The 21,347-nt window shown below is 39.4% G+C and overlaps 1 protein-coding gene across 1 annotated transcript in view; it reads right to left on the bottom strand.

Moving 5' to 3' along the window:
* The window catches only part of LOC129729794 (uncharacterized), a 260,740-nt gene that overhangs the window by 28,562 nt on the left and 210,831 nt on the right, over positions 1-21,347 (bottom strand). The window contains exon 3 of the mRNA XM_055688618.1: positions 7,934-8,014. Coding sequence (XP_055544593.1) covers positions 7,934-8,014 — 81 coding nt within the window. The remainder of the gene's footprint in view (positions 1-7,933; positions 8,015-21,347) is intronic.

Genomic DNA, 21,347 nt, shown 5'->3' with positions numbered 1-21,347 from the left:
GTTGTGATGTCGGGTTCGTTTCCTGATCAGGTCGAGAATCTTTTCGAGCTGGAAATTGTCTCGACCCAGCACTGAGGCACGGTGTATCGTTGTACTTATCCTACACATGCAAAATGTGCCAAAAAACAATATCGATAACGAATTCTCTCAACTAATCTAGTTGGTCGAGACCGCTATTAGCCCCTGGCTAAGCGTGCGATATATTGTTACGTGGTCCCTAGCCTCTTGTTCAGCCACTCCTAGAGAGAAGATCGGGTAACCAACCCCGGTGGGAACTTGGTCGTATGCTGACAGGGAAGAAGGGCTCTTTTGAGTTTCCAAGCACCTGTCCTTTATAATAAGAGCGGTTTAAAACGGTGTCTGTACTCCAGGTTAGGGGCGGCCGAATACCGTTATCGTGCCAAGCCTGGTGTGCAGGCCTTACAAGCCGTCACCGTAAAACACTCGCAAGTAATGAAAAGTTATGAAAGAAAGTCGGACTGGAACAATCGGTACGGACTCACGCGACAAAAACGGACTAACGATTTGGAACTCGAAACGTGGAATGCCGACACAAGTACACCTGAAGGTCACTAAATCAGACAGAAACACAGATCGACCACGTTCCGATTGATTGTCGGCATTTCTCAGATATCATCGACGTCAGATCTCATACAAGCACTAACGTCGACTCAGTTAAGATGCGCCCAAAACTCTCCGTTGTTAACAGCATTCGGTACCAACGCCCGCCCCGGTTAGATCTCGTGCGACTTCGCTCAAAGCTGCGCTGTCCGAAGAGGACCAGCTAAAGAAAGCTCCTCTCGAGGTCTGTGGAACATCATCAAAACAGCCATCAACAGCGTAGCGGAGGTCCTCATCGTGCGTGTGGGACGAATCCAACGAAACGAGTGGTTCGACGACGAATGTAGAAGGGTGATAGACGAAAAAACGCTGCGCGGGTGACTAACATATGCAGTACCACTCGCCAGAATGTGGAAAGACACAGTCAGGAAAAGATACAGCGAACCCAAATCTTTCGGGAGAAAAATCATTTGAAAACGTGAATTCTGATTGATAGCGCAAACTTTAGCAATGGCAATCACTTTGTAACCGTTGTTACAAATTGTCCTTAGTGTTTTTTTTTTAAAATGTGCTGTATGTTTATATGTAACTTTTGTGTTTCTAATTTATTTTCATGTAGTTTGTTAGTAGGATTAGTGAATTAAAATGAAAATAATGTTATTAGTTAGGTTAGTAAGATACACAAACACAAAAATTGTTATACATACTAAAATGGGCCAAGCTAAACGCGGAACTGTTATACACAATCAGAAAAATACAACCCTGAGGGGGTGGGCATAATCAAATGCAGGAAAAGGGAAGAAAATGGTGGGTGATAAAAGGAGGGGAAATCTAGAGTTGAAAACCGCCAAACGGTCAGAAGTACCGCAGCGTTCGTGTGAGAAGCATGTGAGTAGAGATTTAGGAAAACAAATTTAAAGTAGCTAAGTGAGTGCCGAAGATCAGCCAAAGAAAGAGTGCATTCAGGTAAAGAATACTACCCCACTTTAGCAACGACGTGCTAATAGTCTATGTCCGAATAGGACCTTTTTTTCTGTTTTTCCACCAAACGAAACGTCGTTCTCTCACTTCACACGAGTCGGCCTAGGTGGTGAAATCCACCTACGTCTAACCGTAAAGGAGTTTCGGACAGCGACGAGCCCACGGAATCCTCGGGCAACTGGCCCTGATAGTAATGGAGGACCCTTCTCGGTGGCGTCAATACGGTCTCGTCCGTGACCCATCGATTGAGTCAAAGAAGGAAGACGCTGAAGAACCCGCTTCCCCGCCAAATCGCGCATCCGCCATTGCGATTTTGGTCATACCAGAGCAGCGCATGAGCGGGGGCCTAGTGTGGTTGGTAACGTCTCCGCCAACCACGCTCGACGCCTGGGTTCGAATCCCACCGCCGACATAAGTGTCGACCAACCCAACTGGTCTAGATTCAATCCTAGCCGACACCGGGAGATTTTCTGAGGCGAAAAATCTCTGGGATCACGCCTTCCATCGCATGAGGAAGTAAAGTCGTTGGCGCCGGTCCGTTAAGAAACGGGTCGTGAGTTAGGGTCCTAGGTGTGGAGTCGCCTCCCTGTGCGTCGGTGATTGGCCACAACAGTGGCGGAACTAGACCGACGGAAAATAAGTGAGAATAAAAAAAAAATACCAGAGCAGCGCAGAACAGCAACGAGTTTTCCCCCTCCCCCGCAACCAGCAACGCAGCATCGCAGCAACAGCCTCGTAGCATCACATCGAAGTAGTCGGTACGTACCGAGAGCAGGAATTGTTCCGCTAGCGCCCACCCCACACACACCCACACGCACATATTAGATAGTAAATTAAAAACTCAGAAATCGAACAGTTTATCCATTTAAGGTAAAAAAAGAAACCTCTTAGGAACCCAATAGTTTCTTGCACAACTTTTCCGCGCGAAGCCCCTCCGATTACCCCGCGGCAAGCCGACCCGGTGATCCAAGATCCACGGTCTCTTGCTCGGTGAGCTTTCTCGGGAGTACTATCTGCCTAAGTAGTAATAATTGGCGTCCAACGTGGGGCCAGTTGCCCGAGGATTCCGTGGGCTTGTCGCTGTCCGAAACTCCTTTACGGTTAGACGTAGGTGGATTTCACCACCTAGGCCGACTCGTGTGAAGTGAGAGAACGACGTTTCGTTTGGTGGAAAAACAGAAAAAAAGGTCCTATTCGGACATAGACTATTAGCACGTCGTTGCTAAAGTGGGGTGGTATTCTTTACCTGAACGCACTCTTTCTTTGGCTGATCTTCGGCACTCACTTAGCTACTTTAAATTTTTTTCTTCTAAATCTCTACTCACATGCTTCTCACACGAACGTTGCGGTACTTCTGACCGTTTGGCGGTTTTTCAACTCTTAATTACCCCTCCTTTTATCACCCACCATTTTCTTCCCTTTTCCTGCATTTGATTATGCCCACCCCCTCAGGGTTGTATTTTTCTGATTGTGTATAACAGTTCCGCGTTTAGCCCATTTTAGTATGTATAACAATTTTTGTGTTTGTGTATCTTACTAACCTAACTAATAACATTATTTTCATTTTAATTCACTAATCCTACTAACAAACTACATGAAAATAAATTAGAAACACAATAGTTACATATAAACATACAGCACATTTAAAAAAAAAAACACTAAGGACAATTTGTAACAACGGTTACAACTTTGAGAGTTTCAAGGATAATCCAAATAGTAAGAAAAAGTGAAATTCAGAGAGGCACCTCGGGGTACTTTTTTGACGATCGATTTTAAATCGAAATTGTCTTTTTTCTCAAACTACAAAGAAGCATGACCAAGAAGCCTTTAACTTTCACATGCCCTACAATATGTCTCATTAATAACATGTGAAATGTAGTAGTTACATGCCACTGTCATTCGTTTTGCGATGTTATTTCGACTTATTTCAGTCTACTTGAAGAATGTACAGAAGTGAAAGAGGACGATTATCGCTTATCAGAAAAGTTGTTCTATCGTTTGAATATTTTTCTTGAAGGGCTAATGGATTTTAGCGAACACTTTAATCAATGAATTCAGGTTGTATAGAAAAACTGTCTAAGGATAAATGGTACGCATAGCTGTATTTGGTGGGGGAGGGTGGGCACAATTTGGGGGACCCACAAAAGTTCACTTCTCTTGACTCATGACTAAATACAAAAAATAAAAATCCAGAACATTTTGTGACACTTTAAAATAAATGAAATTTTAATAAAACTAACACAATTCTTCTATTCTTCTATAATTTTCCTCTTACTTATTTTTTTGTATGACTTATTCCTTCATTAAAATTTTGACAATTGAAAAGGGTCCCCCACAAGGTACATTAACCAGGGCCCCCACAGTCCTAAATTTGGCCCTGATTGTAAGGAACTGAAAATGTTTTATAAAAAATACAATGAGAAAACATTTAGAACAATTTTTAAAATTCAAATGTCCGTTCAATTTGATGTAATAAGATAGATGCTTTTTCTTTAAAAACTTAAAGTACTTTCAAGTTTTTAAAATAAAAGATCACAAGGGTTGACGCAAAGCCACGACCGTAAGGTTGACATAGAACTACATAAGGTTGTTAGTTACATTACTTGTATTGAATATGTTTAAAGTTGTGTGCAAAATAGGAGTTGAAGTGCTAAGGAATTTCAGTTTACACATACATCACTTAACAGGAATGGAACAAGCACTATACAACGGAAACAAGTTTCTTGCATTTAAAGGCTTGACAACTTTGAAGGTTTTATTATTCGATAACTTAATCTTGACTGACCTTGAGGTTTGATTATGCAGATAACAAAAGCTGCTCGAATGTTGCATATTACTGAAGGCAGAGATAATTCAGTACATTCATTGAATTTGAATGGAAGTGTAATAAATGAAAGAAAATATACACTTCAATTAGGCATTCAATTTATCCTGAAAAGGACAATTCGCTGTTTAGTTCTATATCGAATATGATGGTGATCGCATCTTTGCGTTATCACTGAAAGTGCGAATAAGGCATTTCCGAAAGTATTTAGTATGCCAACATTCCAGAACGTTAGTGTGTTGTCAAAATGAGGAAACTTTTCATTGAATGCATCTACTACTGATGCTGCCCGCTACCGCTCAATGGCAACTTTTACTGAAGGAAGTGGCACTGTATTAGCTGGCCCTGCCACTATCAATGCTGATACTCGCTGCAACTGCTATCCGTTGCAACAGTTGCTGCTGTTATCCGCTGCCATTGCTATTAGCTGCACTGCTGATGTTGCTGATAAGTAAGGACTGTTGTAGTCGCTGTATAGAACTAATATGAGTAATTTCGGCTGAAACAGGCTCTTATATAGGCCAAATAGTACATTCCGAATAACTAGGACCGTGCTTGGGAAAGGAATCATATAACGACCAATCAGGGGTTGAATTTTGCGTTTTGAGAAGGTTCGACAATTTTCAATAGTACAATAGTTTGAATAATAAAACTACAATTTTCTGCATTTGGGAGGATGCTTAGAAGATTTTCCAATCGATTGCTGCAAGAACGAAGGAAATCCGTTAAACACTAACGATTTATTGGCATTTAAAATTGTGCATTTTTGCACTTTTTTCGGTTTTAGATTTTCATTTTACATGCCTATGTAGCCGAACTTCCTGAGAGACGTAGTTCTACGTCAAAACATTTTCATGAAACTTTTCTTATGAGCTCGGAATAGAACCAATATTATTCTCACGGTTAATTCTTAGCTAAAGAAATTCACTAAACTCATGTTCAAAATATTTAATTCAAAATATCTAGAAAATTCATGCACTAAGGCGACATCCATAAATTACGTAACGCAAAAACCCAATTTTTGGACCCCTACCTACCATATGTAACGAAACGTAACGCCAACTTCTACCCCCCATAAAAGTTAATTAACGCTGTAGGAGAATTTGCTTGGTAAAAATGCTCGTTTGTGGAGAGTCTGTCCAGAGTTTTTGTGTTACGTAACGCTGATCTTATCTCCCCCCTCCCCTATGTAACAAATCGTAAGGTTCAAGGATACCTCCTCTTCCCCCTATGAGCGTTACGTAGTTCATAGATGCCGCCAAAGAAAGTTAATCACAGAAGACTTTTCGATTCAATGTTACCAGTAAAATCATTCCTAAAAATGTTGAAATTTGAAAACAAATTCTAGAACTTAATTTTCAAGAAAGAATGGCCGTTCATTTCTCTATTTTGGATTTTAAAATTTTGGTTCCCTATTAATAGTTTCAAGACAGTTTTTCTATATGATCATAGGTTTCTGAGGTTAAAAACTTTAAATGAAGTGTATGCTGAAATATTAACCGTAATGCATCAAATTTCGAACACTTAGGCTATGTTGTAACTTCTTTCACTAAAAAATCAACAAAAAATGAACTTTCTCATCGATCTTAAAAGTTTAGCATGTTGGTTATTTTATTTTTGTTGCAATGAGGTGCTATTCATATAGATTTAAACACATTTTGTACACGAAAACAAGGAGAATTTAGAAATCGGCTTTGATCTAAACTGTTCGGAGTTTGAATCAACGTAATTGCTAAAAGATAGATAGGCAAACCGTTTGAATACTGACTGTCACTTTTTTCAACGCCCGCCAATTCCCCGGAAGTGGCCCTACAGTAAAGAACCATACATCACTGGGTGAAGGACATTTCAAGGAACGAAATGGTGTATAATAATCATGTTTTTTATCAAACTAGCTCTTATAATTCGATTTTTATAGCTTGAGACTGTTCGAAGTTTGAATCAAACGGTACGTCCTTTTAGAAAATTACTCCTAAGTCTAATAACTTTTTTCGTTCACGGAAAATAGGTACTTAGTTTGCTAGGACAAATACGTGTGCAATGTTTCATTTGAATCAAAAATAGTCAATTGAAACATGCGGCGCCGGATTTAAGGGGAAGGGGGGTGGCGGTCCCTGGGCCCCCACATTTTTGGGGTCCCCACGAATCGAGAAAAAGTTTTATCCTCTATCTAAAATGAGATTCAATCAAAAGTTCGATTTACAGCAAGAAAATTTGAACAGACCATTTCAATCTGAAACTTTCCTTCATTGTTAATTGTTTATACCTACCTACAATATACAATATGCAAAATGTATTTGTAAACGCTGACATTGCGTTGCGGATTTATTTGAGTCTAATGATCTCGAACGCAACTGGGGAAAGGTCTTTTTCGAAGATGAAGCTGGCTAAAAATAGGTTGCGTACGACTATGGAGAATGAAAGGCGGTCAAACTTAGCATTGTTAAGTTGCGAGTACGGTATACTGAAGGAATGGAATGTTGATTATTCAATTAATAAGTTCTCTGCAAAAACAATCGTAAGAAAAAATTCTAACAAATTTTTGGTATCTTTTCAATAACCAATAAATGTTTTTTAAGTCTTACGATGAAAAACGGATTTGTTTTATCTTGGGGCCTTCACTTTTAACCAGGCCCTGGTAAATTCGGCGCTGGAAACATGGTCTTCTTGTCATGTTTCTTTTGCTTGAAAACGATCTTTTTTGATCTTTTACCAGTGTCGTTCCTAAGATATTATGAATATTAAAACTGAGTTATGAATAATGATTAGAATTAATTATTACATTTGTTAAGTTTTCTTGTAAGTCCAATGATCCGAGATTCTGAGTGTCTTGTTCAAATATCTCTACCACGAACAAATCGAAATCCACTATCTCAAAAAACAGACGAATTGCCCGTTTAACCAGTCATTAGAAGGCTCTTCTCAATTAAATGTTATGTATTTAGTGCGGAAAGTTTTCTGCCGCCAGGTAAATCCCACTGACCCACATCGAACGTAGTAATTTGTGGCTAACGCATAGAAAAACATGAACTTGCCACTCGCAGTACTGTGGTGGTTCTGCACAGTTGGAACAGATGATCTTTCCTCCCCCTCACCGGCGAAATTGGGGCTTGTTCGCGGATTTGTTTGCTGCTAAAATGACAGGTAGTAGTGGCAGCCCAATGCTTGGCTATCAAAAAAAAAAAAAAACGGCCCAAAAGAGCTTCAATGAAACGCTAATTATACATTTGCACTTGAAGGCTACCTAGTCATGCTGTCTTTATAATAATGGTTTCAAGGAAACGGGCGCTTTCCAACGGAAAGGTTACTTAGTAGGCTTATGCGGATGAAATGAAAAGCAACCACGCACTAGTGCTAGCGTCTAACGTCTAACGAACCAGTCGGGCGTTAATGCAGATTTAGGCGGTCCGCCTAATTACTATCACTGGCAGAGTTTACGGATACTATCATTACACCGACCGACCGACCGACGTCTGTTGTGCCGCCTTGCTTTGCTGGGCGCCACGACGACAACCGGTGGCATTGTTCAGAAAGTAAAGCACTTATTTTTTGCGTGAACAAACTTACCTGCTGTATCGCGCACTCCGGCAGGAAGTAGATGTGCTGGTTGTGGGGATAGTAGTGGTACTTGGTCGGGGCCAGGCCAACCTGAAATGGGAGAGATAATAAAAGGAATAATTAGAGATGAAAAAAAATAAGAGGAATAATTGTAGACTTGCATATCGGATTGTTTTTTTTTTTCTCGGAAAGTTTATACTGAAGAGAGGCATATTTTATTTGACATTTAGATAAGTACAAATTGCTGTAAAATGTCAATCTAGTTTTTATTTCTCTACAAGTTACGAATTGACATTGTGCACAACAGATGAACACGTTGGAGCGGATTAACTTTCCCGTTCTACGTGATATCACCCGCACAGGATTAGGATTAGCTTGTTGGGAAGTCAACAAACGGAGCTCTGGACCAGGCGCCGCACCGGGCACCGTTAGCTGGTCCAGCTCTGTTACAGGCGGGAGATATCAATTAAACATGCCCTGCTGGATGGCGGTACTGACTCTCCCCCGCGACGAAGAATGCAAAATGGGTGGCACAAATGAAGATTAATGACTCGAAGTGTGCTATTTGCTCAGTGAATCTTAAACCTTATCTTTTTTTCTTTCTTTTTATTTGTTCGAGTGTGCAACATTCCGGCCCTTTCTCTTGTGGCGTAGGTCTTAGCGTATAACTTGACCGTTTTTTTCTCTAAACTCGAGTCGAGTGCAAAACGCGCGCGCAATGAAGCAGGATATACCAACAACTCTTTTTGTTCGGCTAGAGCATAATTTTCTTCCATTAACATGTCCAGCTTGGTGTACTGCAAGGCAGAAACTGCTTGTGGGGCTGCAGTAAATGTGCATATCATAGGAGCGGTCACCGGAGACCTTTTCCCGCCGCCGCCGAAGGGACAAGGTTAACTGCTATCTTCATTGCGGTTTAAGAGCCCACATCGATAAGCCGTGGCAGTCAGTGTGTCAGTGCAATGGAGGGTGAAGAATTAGAATTACAAATCGTATTTTTTTCTCATGCGATTTTCCCGACTTCCCAGGCGACACGCAGAGACCCCACTGCGGTGGCTCGGGGCTGTGAGCATATAAATGCAATGTAGGTACCACCCAGTCGGATCTGACAGAGAATCGTTCTCTCGACCCTCCGGGAGACAATAACAGGAAAATAAAAGGTTGAAGATCAACAACTTGTAAGAACATGTCCCTTTGGAACGAGAAAAAAAAAAACGATTGCTCTTCCTAATCATCCAGACCAGAGCAGCAGAAAATGTGCGTCCAACGACGATCTGTTCGCACCTTATTACGGCTCAACTCAAGCGATATGATAATTTGAACATCAGGAATAATAGGAGATAAATTATCAAAGAAGGAAAAAACGGGCATAACATATTGGTAGAATTCTCAGAATTCTCAGGGAAGTTAGACGCTATTAATGGCAAGTCTGCCCGTTACTGTTCTTACCGATTAAAAACCTTCGTTGAATCAAGTATGATTACAGGTAAATTTATCAAGAGATATAGAAGAGATCTATTCTTTGTTTATGATTTTGTGCAATAATATTTTTATCTTTCTTTTGATTGACGAATTCTCATTTCGCCCAATAAAAATGTGAAAAATGTTGGTAATATCAAAAATATTACAAATATGAAGAAATGTTAAATATGTTAAAAATGTTAGAAATGTTAAAAGTTTTAAAAATGTGAAAATGTTAAAAATCTTAGTTCTGGCCAAAAATTCGGACATAACTAAGGTGTGCAGTTTTGATATTGTTGCATAGGAAGCAAAAAAAAGATTTTTTTTTATTCATCCAACCTGGGTGTTAAGCTCATAAAATTATATACATCATTCATTTGGATATCAACGAACGAATTGACGCGGACGACGTCAATCAGTCGGAGAAAAGCTTGTCATCAAGCCAATTCGGGCTCCGGCAAACATACAAGTCATTCCAGTCATATTTGCATAATTGATAAAACCAACCTTGCTCTGTCGCGCTGCTTGTGGCCCACGGTGATCACTGTCCAGATAAGTACGAAAGCGTGTTAAATTGCACCCATATAAAGCTAATAACTCCCCTTTGCTATTTTTTTTTCTCCTACAACCGGGCACGTGCGGTCATCACCTGTTCTGAAGAGTTGTGGAGCGAGCGGTGAAATCCCAATGGCGCGGCTCGATCTGATTTTGCCCACCTCTGTTAATACCCGTGTTTATCGTCGTTCATTAATTAATTACCAGCGGTCACTCGTCTCTGCTGCTGCTGCTGCCTAAATGCTTTCGCGTGGAAAAAGGCAGCTGATCAGACGAGCGCGCCAAGTCGTCAATGTGTCTTATATCTGCCCGCGAAGAAATATGGCATAATAAACTACGCTACGTACGGTACGAGTGGAGTGGAAGCCGGCCATCAATCGGATACGTATCAATCAATCATCCAGTTTCGCAAACAACGCAGCTTAAATGGTTGAGTTCGAATCTGTGTCTGGTCTGGTAGCGAGATGACAGTGATTCCGTCTCGGGCTGTGATTTTTTTTAATAGCTTTGGTCTGTTGCAACGGATATGATATGTTTCAACAACACGGTAATCCGGGGCTTGGATTATTTATTATTGTTGTTTTGATGTGTTATTTTGGTAGACAATGTGTTGAACGCGAACTATTTAGTTTATCATCCCCCTGAGGTTATGAACAACGTATATGTAGCATTCTTTGTTTTGGAATGTAGACGTTATGAAAGTATAAAAACCATCTTATTTTGGTTTTATGAAAAGGTTTTTTAATAGAGATAAATTACAATCACTATTTCGCTCTGAGCCTTAATGGTCTATTTATTCTTACTAAAATTTTAGCTGTCAACCTCCAGTTTAAGGTGTTTTGTTGTTTTCTCTCAGCGAATAAATTTTTTTGAAGTTATCATTTCTAGAACGCTTGTCATGACAAATTTGTAACACCATGGCTTGAGCACAAAGTTTGGTGTTAAAGAAACATATGCCATCAGTATTTTGTGGACCGACTAGCTTGGAGAAGATTGTTCAGTGACAGTAGATCGTATACGCATCATCCTCGCAACAGTCATGTACACTGATAGTGAAGTTTGTGTAAAATAAGCAAAGCATTACGAGCAACTTAAGCACTAGTTCTGGATAAAGAAGTAAGACGCAAACAACCAGAAATTTGAAAAAAAAAAAAAAAAAAACTGACCGTAGATAAAAATGCATTAAAGCACAGAGAAATAATTGGATTCAGGGCTCTGAATTATAAAACAAAAACTTGAGTGTAAAGGAGGCAAGACTTCAATATCTCAAAGCTTTAATAAATAAATGAGCGATATAAATAAATTAGATAAACGACGGAAGTACATAATTTCATTACTAACAACCGTATAATACTTTGGCTAAGGTGGGCGCAACAAACGGTGATATTTATGAAAGACCAATTGCTTTTAATGAATTTTTCGCACTTGTACGTCAGAATACGATCATCAGTTGGCAAAATGCTTGGACCAGAGGGGAATTGGGAAGGTGGTTACATTCCATAATCCCCAAAGTATCGACGAACCCGTGGTTCAAGGGGTTGGATGTAGGTCGGGATTTCATTTGCGTGATGTCCCGGCTTATGTCCAATCACTATAGATTTGACGCGCATCTCCGTCGTGTTGGGCTCGGGGAGAGTGGTATCTGTGCCTGTGGTGAAGGTTATCACGACATAGAGCACGTTGTTTGGTCATGCCCTGTACACCGTGACGCCAGGTCTAAATTAATAGCTTCCCTGCAGGCCGAAAGTAGGCAGCCGGCTGTTCCTGTTCGTGATGTCTTGGCGAGCCGTGACCTATCCTACATGTCCCTTATATACGTTTTCCTGAAATCCATCCACGCCCCAGTTTAGTCCTATTCCCTTCCGCCTACATCCAACCAAACGACAAGAACACGTTAAGACCCCGGATCCGGAAACAGCAACTAGACCCGCACGATACTCTCAGGTCCCGAGGGAGACAACCCAATATGCCAGTCCGTAATATCTTGGCCCAGCAGCGGAACATATTCAATATGCTGCTTACCTATGGCGATGGAAAACCATCAAACAACAAATCAGTGCTTTTAATGCAAAACATTCTAGCTTTAAGTTAGATTTAGTTTCAGCTCGTAGTCGGCAGCGAGGATAAAAAATTTGCTTTTAGTTATTAAGATACTTTAGAAAGTAAGCTACCAGATATAATTGGCGCCGTTAAACATTAAATTGTATTTGTGCCGTGTCAAATAAATTATAGATGAAGAAAAAAAAAACCGTATAATTGTTGTTCAACAAGGAAGAAAACGCTTCAAAAGATTCAGAATAAAATTCTGAGAATGATTTTGACACGTCCTCCTTGGTTTAGTACACTCCAATTACATAAAATTACTGGTGTTGAAACATTAGAAGGTATGTCAAATAAAATTATTACCAATTTTCGACAAAAATCGTTGCAACCCTCAATTGCTACCGTAGGTTCTCTTTATAGCCAATAAGTTAGCAATTGAATTAGTCGTAAGTTCATTTCTTTTTTTTTATAAGTAGGTTTAAATCCCTACGAATAATTAGTTCTAATTGCGAGAACAAACAAATCCTAACAATTAAAATCACAAATTTCTAACAGTGGTGGAAAGTCACCATTGAGAACAACAAACAACCGTATATTTTAATGGGATCGAATCGCTGGAGAATTCTCTTTAAATTTATGGATAATTCACACTGGAAGAGAAAACTAAAACACTTGTAAACTTTGCGAATCCATATAACCGGTTGCAGCAAAACAAATCCGTAAATCTGGCTAGCCTGGTTGAGCAACGAGACGTAACGACCCACAGCTCGTTGGAAACAAAAAACAATTCGTTTGCCAGTGTGCGTAGGTGAAATGTTACCTATCTTTATATAAGCAAACGCATGAAGAATGTATAAAAATCATGAAAAATGACGCCATCGATTGCTTTAAAAAAATTAACAAAAATTGCATGCGTTAACGCACCGACGAAACTACCCATGCAGCATCAATCATAATAACCCATGAGTCAGTAGAAAAAAAATTGACAGCTCTATCAGTCGATCTTTAACTGTGATGGTGAAAACAGTGAAGCCACTCCGTTCAGAAGTGTGCGCGTTCGAAGAACCTTGAACCGCGTCGAAGACGGACATCGTGCAGCATTTTGTGGACGCCGGATACGCCCGCTCTGACATCTGAAACATCTTGGCACTATTGGACAATAATCAGAGCATTGAAAGAAAGCCCGGTTCCAGACGACCTACATGGACATGCATGTTAGGAAGCGGCCGTCCCGTCCACTGGTCGTGGAGCTGTAGGCACTGATGCGGCGGCAGCAGCTTAAGTCGATTTTCTCGGCGAATCGCTACGTGACAGTGGTTATGAACAACAAGACATATCTCAACCTGGATGGCAACGACTGGCAGGGCGCTTCGTATTTTACTTTCCCCTCGAAGTAAGTGAGTCCCAAGGTAAAGTTCATTGCACACACCAAGGTCCCTAAGTAGGTGCTGCTGTGACTGACAATTAGCGAGAAGGGGATGTCAAAGCGCCTTTCTTTCGCTCTGGACTGGCCGTGTACGGGAAAATTTATTGTACGAAGTGCCTACCGGAAGTTGAGTCGTTTATCAAGAAATACCATAAGGGCGAAGACGCAGTGTTCTGGCCGGATCTGGCGTCGGCCCATCACTCGAAGCGGCCGTTGGAGGAGATGGAGCGACTGAATATCAATGTGGTACCCAAGTCGAAGAGCCCAGCGTCCCATCGAGAATTTCTGGGCAAACCTGAAACGTAAGATCTACTACAACAATTTTATTGCGAAAACAGAGGAGGAATTGATAAATAAAACGAACAGAGAATTCAAAAACATGTCTATACGCATGTTTTATTTCCGCCATGGCGAATGTTCTTAACTGGGAAGTGAGATGCCCAGAAGATGCTCTCTCTATACAACTTTAGTTGGAAAATTTTGTCAAATGGTGCGACATTAACAGAATGACTGTAAACTCAAATGAAAATTCCGTGATTTCGCTGACGAGAAAAAACGGCCCGTAATGTTGGACTACCACCCGGGTTTGGTACCGAATAAGCGAGAGCCAGCATATGTGAAGGATTTGGGAGTACTGATCAATATTCAGCTCACTTTCAAAGAGCATATCGTCAGTTGAATTCAATACTGGCACAATTCAAAACTCATAGTTTCGAGAAAAACGCGTTTGAAAATTTGCGTCAGAAATTTCTTTTTTCATTTTCGTGGAAAATTCAATTTTAAGACTTCCCATTTTTATTGAACTTGTTTAGGTCTATCAGGTGCATGTAATAAGCAAGTTATAAGAATTATAACCTCATTTTTTTGTCTTTTCCGGGATATTTTAGATTTATGCAATAAAAGCACATCTATTTATATTTCTGGAATTATTGTGAATTTTGAAACGGGTCTTTGTGAGATGAACATTATAATGTTTGGCACCGTTTGCCATCAATAACTCAAAACTGTAAAATTTTGAGATGTGCCAGTATTGAATTCAACTGACGATATATGCCATATTGTTGCTGATGCCTCCCGAAATTTAGGACTGGTTATAGGAATGGCCAAGAACTTCAGAGACGTGTTTTGTTTAAATAGTTTGTACTGCTCATTAGTTCGCTCGACTACATACACTTTACGATCAACCGTCATTTCAAATAACGTGCAAGATTCAACCAAACGTTGGCTGCGTCCTGTTGTTTACATCCAAAAGAAACAGATGCTGTCATTTTTTCTAACATTTCGTGCGAAATTTTGAAAATGCGTGGCCTTTCTCTCGAGCAAAGAAAGCGAATTGTGCACAAATGGGGCACCGTGAGTGGTCTTTCTATAAGAAAATTAGCCAGAGAAGAAGGTATAAGTGTCGAAGTAGTTCAAACCGCATTGCGGAAGTTTTGTAAAGAGTGCACATTTACTGATGCCCCAAGACGTGGTAGAAAGCTCGGGCCTGTTGATCCCACAATGGACAAAAAGGTTAAGGAATACTTCAAGCGGCATCTTTCAGTATCAGTACGAGATGTGGTGAGAAAGCTTGGAACCTCGGCGAGTAACATTATGCGTGCCAAGGGAAGAATGGGTCTTCAGACCCGTCGGAAGCAGAAGCAGCCAAAACGAAATCCAAAACAAGCTGAATCTGTGAAACCGAGAGCTCGGAAGCTTTATGACAAACTTCTGACCAAAAAAATGGGATGTGTTATCATGGATGACGAAACCTACATAAAACTGGACTATAAGACTCTGCTAGGACCGCAATTTCATACATCACCGAAGGGAAAGGATGTCCCTGGACCAGTGAAAGCCATTTACACCGAAAAATTCGGCAAGAAGGTAATGGTTTGGCAGGCCATTTGTGAATGTGGGAAAATATCTCGTCCATTCATTACGAATGACACAATGAATGGTAAAATTTACGTGAAAGAGTGTTTGCAGGAAAGGTTGTTACCCATGGTTAAGCAGCATAACAATCCTCCAATCTTTTGGCCCGATCTTGCTTCCTGCCATTACTCTAAGGATGCACTAGGGGAAAGAAAACACTTATCATCTATATTTCAGAATAAAATGACCCGAAAAATCCTGTATTTTTTGTTTTATTCAAGAAAGAAGATGTATTTATAATTTTCGGAACAGTCTATACTAGATAATATCAATAGAAACGTTAATTCCCGAGTCGTTCGGAGCAGCATCTCCATACGAATTCCTTTCCGTCGTACAAATCATGGGGCTAACGGAGCTGTCAACGGACTTCACAGTGTATCTACCGGTTTCGATTACCATCTTCATCGCACTAGGATTAGAGGCAATTTTTAAAACATTTTGAGGTGCAATCATTAGGACCAGATTGAGTCTGTTGATGTTAATAATAAATAAATAAACTGCCGGAAGGCCACTCGCAAGGGCGTAGAATTCTTTGCAAGTTAGTTAAAATAATCACCTTCCATGTGGGATTTATCAAACTCAATTGTCTGATTTAGTTTTTTTTATCAGCATTCTAAAATCCCTCTGGTTATGCCCGAACTGACTGGAAAACGCTTCTGAGGGACATTGAAAAAATAATCTTAAAGTTTCGAAATGACTGAAAAACGCTTCTAAAGGCCTCATGCCATGCATGAGCGTAGCGGACCCTGAATCAATCACGAAATACAACAATCGAAAATCAACCTCTGAACACGCGTTACCAAGGAGTTCTGGATTCCGTTAATATGTTCTCGTCTTTCTTTCAGATTAAGTCAAGTAATAACTCACTTATGACTGAAACATAGCTGAGCAGTATTCCGCGATACGACTTACAAGCATGCCTAGGATGAACTTTTCGCCCAATGATGTTCTGCTCAAACTGCAATCCAACCATGGTTCGAATGGCACTGGAGTTTTCATGATGCACGATGTACTCTACCAATCTGTTAAACACCTTATCTCAACGGATCAGGACGGTTTCGTACGAAGACGTTCTACAACAACAAATTTATAGCTTAACTCTTGTGGATGGAATGGAGAAGCGGCAGCAAGTGGACGTAATATGGCTGACGCGATGGATTATGTCTTACCTTACCGAACGAAATTCTTCGGTGGAGGTAGGTGAAATGAATTCTTTACCTTTTGAGATTCCTTCAGGAGTGCCTCAAGGCAGTATTCTAGGCCCTCTGCTATTCATACAGTTTATGAACGATCTCTGGACGAGGTTAAAATCACCAAAATCATTGTAGTATTGTGATGACCACAAATTTTACCGTGAAGTCACAACGAATGTGGACTGCTGTCGACATGCCTCTGGAATGGTGTGTCTTGAATGGAATGAGAGCCAATGTAAACGAATGCTGCATGATTTCGTTCAGCCGTTCCATTCACCGATTGCCTTCGAGTACAAAATGGCGTCAGCGAGTTTGATACGTACGAATACTGTGGAAGATTTAGGACTTCCTGGCAACAGTATATTGAGGTTTACGGGGCACATCGCTGCAGTCACGGCCAAAGCTTATCCTCTACGGGAATTTCTGAAGCGAAACACTTCTGGAATATGCGGTGCAAATGTGGGCGCCATATCATGGAGTACATATCTACTGGACCGAACGCATTCAGAAACACTTTCTCTGATATGCTCTTTGATCCCTGAACTGGAGGGACAGAACAATCCTACTATCGTACGGAAGCAGTTCAATGCTTATTCCTCTGCCCACACTGTAAAATATTTCTTTCCAAGTTTTTCCGCAGATCTAATCACCGCACTCTATATAGAATGAACAACCCATTGTATGTATGTTGTACCTAATTATTAAAATGATGTGTCGAATATGTTTGATTTTGGTGTGAAAAAAATATGTTTTTGGACTACGAATCAGTACATAAGTTAAATTGTCTATACGATATTTATCTTTGTTGAAGATGAAATAATAGTAAAAAAATTCATTTCAAATTGAGATTAAAGTTGCGAAGAAAAAACACTTGAAGACTTGTTCACAAGCTGAAAAATAACTGAAAATGTTCCTTACAGTCGGGAAATCCTTGAAACAAAATGAGAGAACGTTAAAAAATAGACAAAATAGGGTAAAAAGGGACAAAAGATGATTTATGGTATAACATTGGAAAAAAACGCGTGTGGCAACAAGGAAAGCAGGTAACATTATAACTAGCTTAACGCTTTCGACGATCAGAAAAGAAAAAAGAATAAAAATAGAAATAAAATAGAAAATAAGGAAAAAGAAAATAAGATCTTTAAATTCCAGAAGAACCAAATAAAATACATTAGTTGCGACCAAAAAACATGTCCAGAGCATGAAAATGATTCATAGTCAGTTCGAAAATGAACAAAAAAGCTGCGTAAAAAGAGCTGAATAAGAAAATTCCGCCAGATTGAACCGAAAATATTGGAAAAACTTCTAGCGCTAAATAACTCAAACCTATTTTTTATTTCACTCGACAATCTAATTTTTTATCAGAGAATGTAATAAGTTTACCGTAGGGTTTGCAATCCCTGGAACGATTTCCAAGGAAATAGCTGCACTCGGGATTCTCAGATCCCGGGAACAGAAATATTGATTCCCGGGATCCCGGGATTCCCGAGTTCCGCGAAAAATTTTGAAAAAATTTGCTATAGTTTCTTATGCAATAGTGCAATAAAATTAAATATGTCAAACTGGTGCGACCTGAAATAAATCATTTAATAAAACTCAAAGTCAATATAGTATTTCAACGTATAAATCTTCTTTACATGTTAATTAGTAGGCATTCAAATGCTTTACATAAGACTGACTTATTTTGAGTCGTATTGAACTGATAAGCCAGTATTTTATCGTTTCCTTCCTGTTTGTCTCGGTCACAGAAAACCACCGAATGGCGAAATAACGACATAACGTAGTTAATCAACCTAAATCCTTCCTCGGAATCTTACGCTCCAATCAATGGTGATAAAAACTCCAAAAGGGTTTGAAATGTTGTTCTGTCAATGAAAACTAGATTTGAGACGAAGTTTATTTAATAAAAAAACAGCGAATAGGTTTGCTATCGCTCAAGTAAACTGTAAACATTCAAATATTTTTCTCGTCCAATGCCTGCCTAACACTCTGTTTTCTTTTCAACAAACTGAAAACATCGGACACCAGTTTTCAGCAAGAGCTGAAATCGGCGATTTGAAAGTATTCTAGAAATCATTCACATTCAGCGGACTAGAGCAAAGTTTTACAAAAGGAAATAACATTTTTGAGGTTTACGGAAAATTGACAGCGGATCTGAAGCGATCGTTTGACGACATAAAGCTCTTTAATTCTCCTCTTCTGCAGATATGTTAACTTGAATATGTCTGTTTTTCATTTGTTTTTTGTTTTTCATGCGAATTGAGAATGAAATTGAAATCAAATTTTTGTTACCTTTTACTAATGATCTTTAATTTAAAATCTCATTTTTGCTAAAAAAAATTTCCGTTCACGGTACCCGGGAATTCCCGGGAAATGAGATTTTTAATTCCCGTTTATCGGGAATATTGAGTTTACCGCAACTTTTGGTGCGAAGAGTATCGGCTATTTTTTAAGAGAACTTTTCTGTTGAAGAGCCCAAAAGAAGAAATTATAAATTTGGTTTGATTAAATTTTGGTCTGTAATAGCTTGGGCGTCATACACATAATTACGTAACACTAAAAATCTTGGTTTCGGACCCCCCCCCCTATGTAACAATAAATAACGTTCGATATGACTCTCCCCTCTCCCTAAAATTAAGTAACGCTGAACAGCCAGACTCCCTCCATTTTTTTAATTTTGAGCAAACATTACAGTTACGTAACTGTCTCAACGACCCCCTCCCCACTATGTAACAATAATTAACGTAGAATCAACCCCCCTCTCCCCTCCTTTGAGCGTTACGTAATTTGTGTACGAATTTAAGAAAAAGAGTTTGTGTGCTAATATGATGAGAATATTGTATAAATATGTTTTATTAATGTTTTTTTTTTTCATTAGATTATGGGTATGTACGGAAACGAAATTTATAAAAGTTGCTATATTTTGAATTACCATCGTCCTTAAGTAAGAGGTCGAGTTTGATCTATTAGTTTTTATCATATTTCCCTACTCACAATCCTTTTAATTTCATTAGGAAAAGCTGCAAAAAGTTAAAGTTAAAAGTTCAATTGTAAAAATTCACTTTTACAGCTCCATTTTCGTCAACCCACTTTGTCAATAGAAAAGAGAGGAAGAAAGCTTGTGAAATTACAATTGTTTCCTCTACATTTGTTGTTATGAATTATAAGTGAAGGTATTCCCTTGGACTGCACACTGTTTAAAAAGCTGCAGAAAACTTGATTTTAGAGCTATAATGTCTCCAGCAATGCCGTATTACTATTTATTCACTTTTTCAAAGAAGTTGCAATTAGATGATTAATCCATCTAAAAATGAGAAACGATTGTTTTCCCTTATTTTTGCATATAAAAATTCACTCTATTAGGTAAAGATTCAACATGTTATATAGAAAACAACTTTGTTGAAGACACCTTACTACCTTACTACTTAACATCTGCCTATTTAAATGGACTTTTGTAGTGTTTTATATAGGAAGCCTCTTGAATTCAATTTTATAATGTAACTGTTCATAATGATTTTCTACAACTTATCAATGTTCCAAAATGTTTGTCAAAACAAAACACATAATTTCACCGAGAAGAAATAAGATAAAAATAAACTTACCTCGATGAAATTGTTTGTTATAGTAAATAATATTATATTATATCAAATATATATTAGATTTATTTGCCGAGCAAAGTAAATTTTTATACATAATATTCATTTCTCACTATTGAGTGGATTAATCTCAAAATTGAAACTTTTATAGAATGAAGAATAGTTATTGGAACAACTTTGCTGTAGACACTACGGCACGCAAAAGCGTTTTTTGGGTCAATAAAATTTTGATCACGTTTTGCGGCTGCGGTAAACAGTGCGCACGGTCGTTCAAAGTATAGGTGATTACGCCATCAGTTCCGTGTGCTCCAAAGCAAATTAAGATATGTGATGTAGTTTCTGTGGGACAAAGAATAATCAAAATGGAGTTTTGATCCAATAACAGTATAGAAACAATTGATATGAGACATAACTAACCGATTTCTACAGCGGAGCGTTCGTAAAGTTATTTTATGTTTTATATCACGTTTTGTTCGTGTTTCACTACTCTGTGAATTTTTTGAGCGTAAAAATTTGAGGTGTAAAAATCAGCTGTTCTGAAAAATATTGTGCCTCTGCTCATGATTTATTTATTTGTATTTAATCAAAACAACAAAGTGTCATGAAAAGAGTGACAGCCAATTTCCGCCCGAAACCATTTCCGGTAGCGACCCATATTCAATACCACACCGCTATAACGGACTCCGTAATCTGTACCTGTCCTCCTGACGTGGATGATGATGACGGTGCAACCGTTGTTGTTCTGACATCTGGTTCACCATCGTAGGAAACTTTCACATCGGCAGGACGGTACATGGACTTCCCCTATAGTGCCATCCCATGGTGGAATGGTGGCAAAGCATGCAACAACCATCGATCAAAATCACTGCACCTCCACAAAGTGTACCTTTTTTTCTAACCTGAAGCGCACATGGAAAAGTGCCGGTCACTCGGAGAAAAGGGGGCGTGTCTTAATCTTTTCGTAACCGATTTAGCACTTTGCTCTTGGAGATTAACGCTAGGTTTCCCTTTGGTGAGGTTGCCTTCTCGCAGGAAGAAGCAATATTTAATCATCGTTTCTATTGGAAATTGTGGATCATTCGCTGCCTGCAACGGTGCGGTCCGATTGATTTCCCCCGTGTCAAGACGGTGCGAAACTTCTGCGCTTTCCAATTCGAGTAGGCAGGGCTGATGGTGCCAATCAGACGGCTTTCAGGTGGATGGGACGTAATGGAAGGTCTTTTGGTGCCTGCGAG

This window comes from Wyeomyia smithii, chromosome 3, assembly GCF_029784165.1.
Source record: "Wyeomyia smithii strain HCP4-BCI-WySm-NY-G18 chromosome 3, ASM2978416v1, whole genome shotgun sequence".
Lineage (NCBI taxonomy): Eukaryota > Metazoa > Arthropoda > Insecta > Diptera > Culicidae > Wyeomyia > Wyeomyia smithii.
This window is presented reverse-complemented; position numbering and strand designations above follow the sequence as displayed.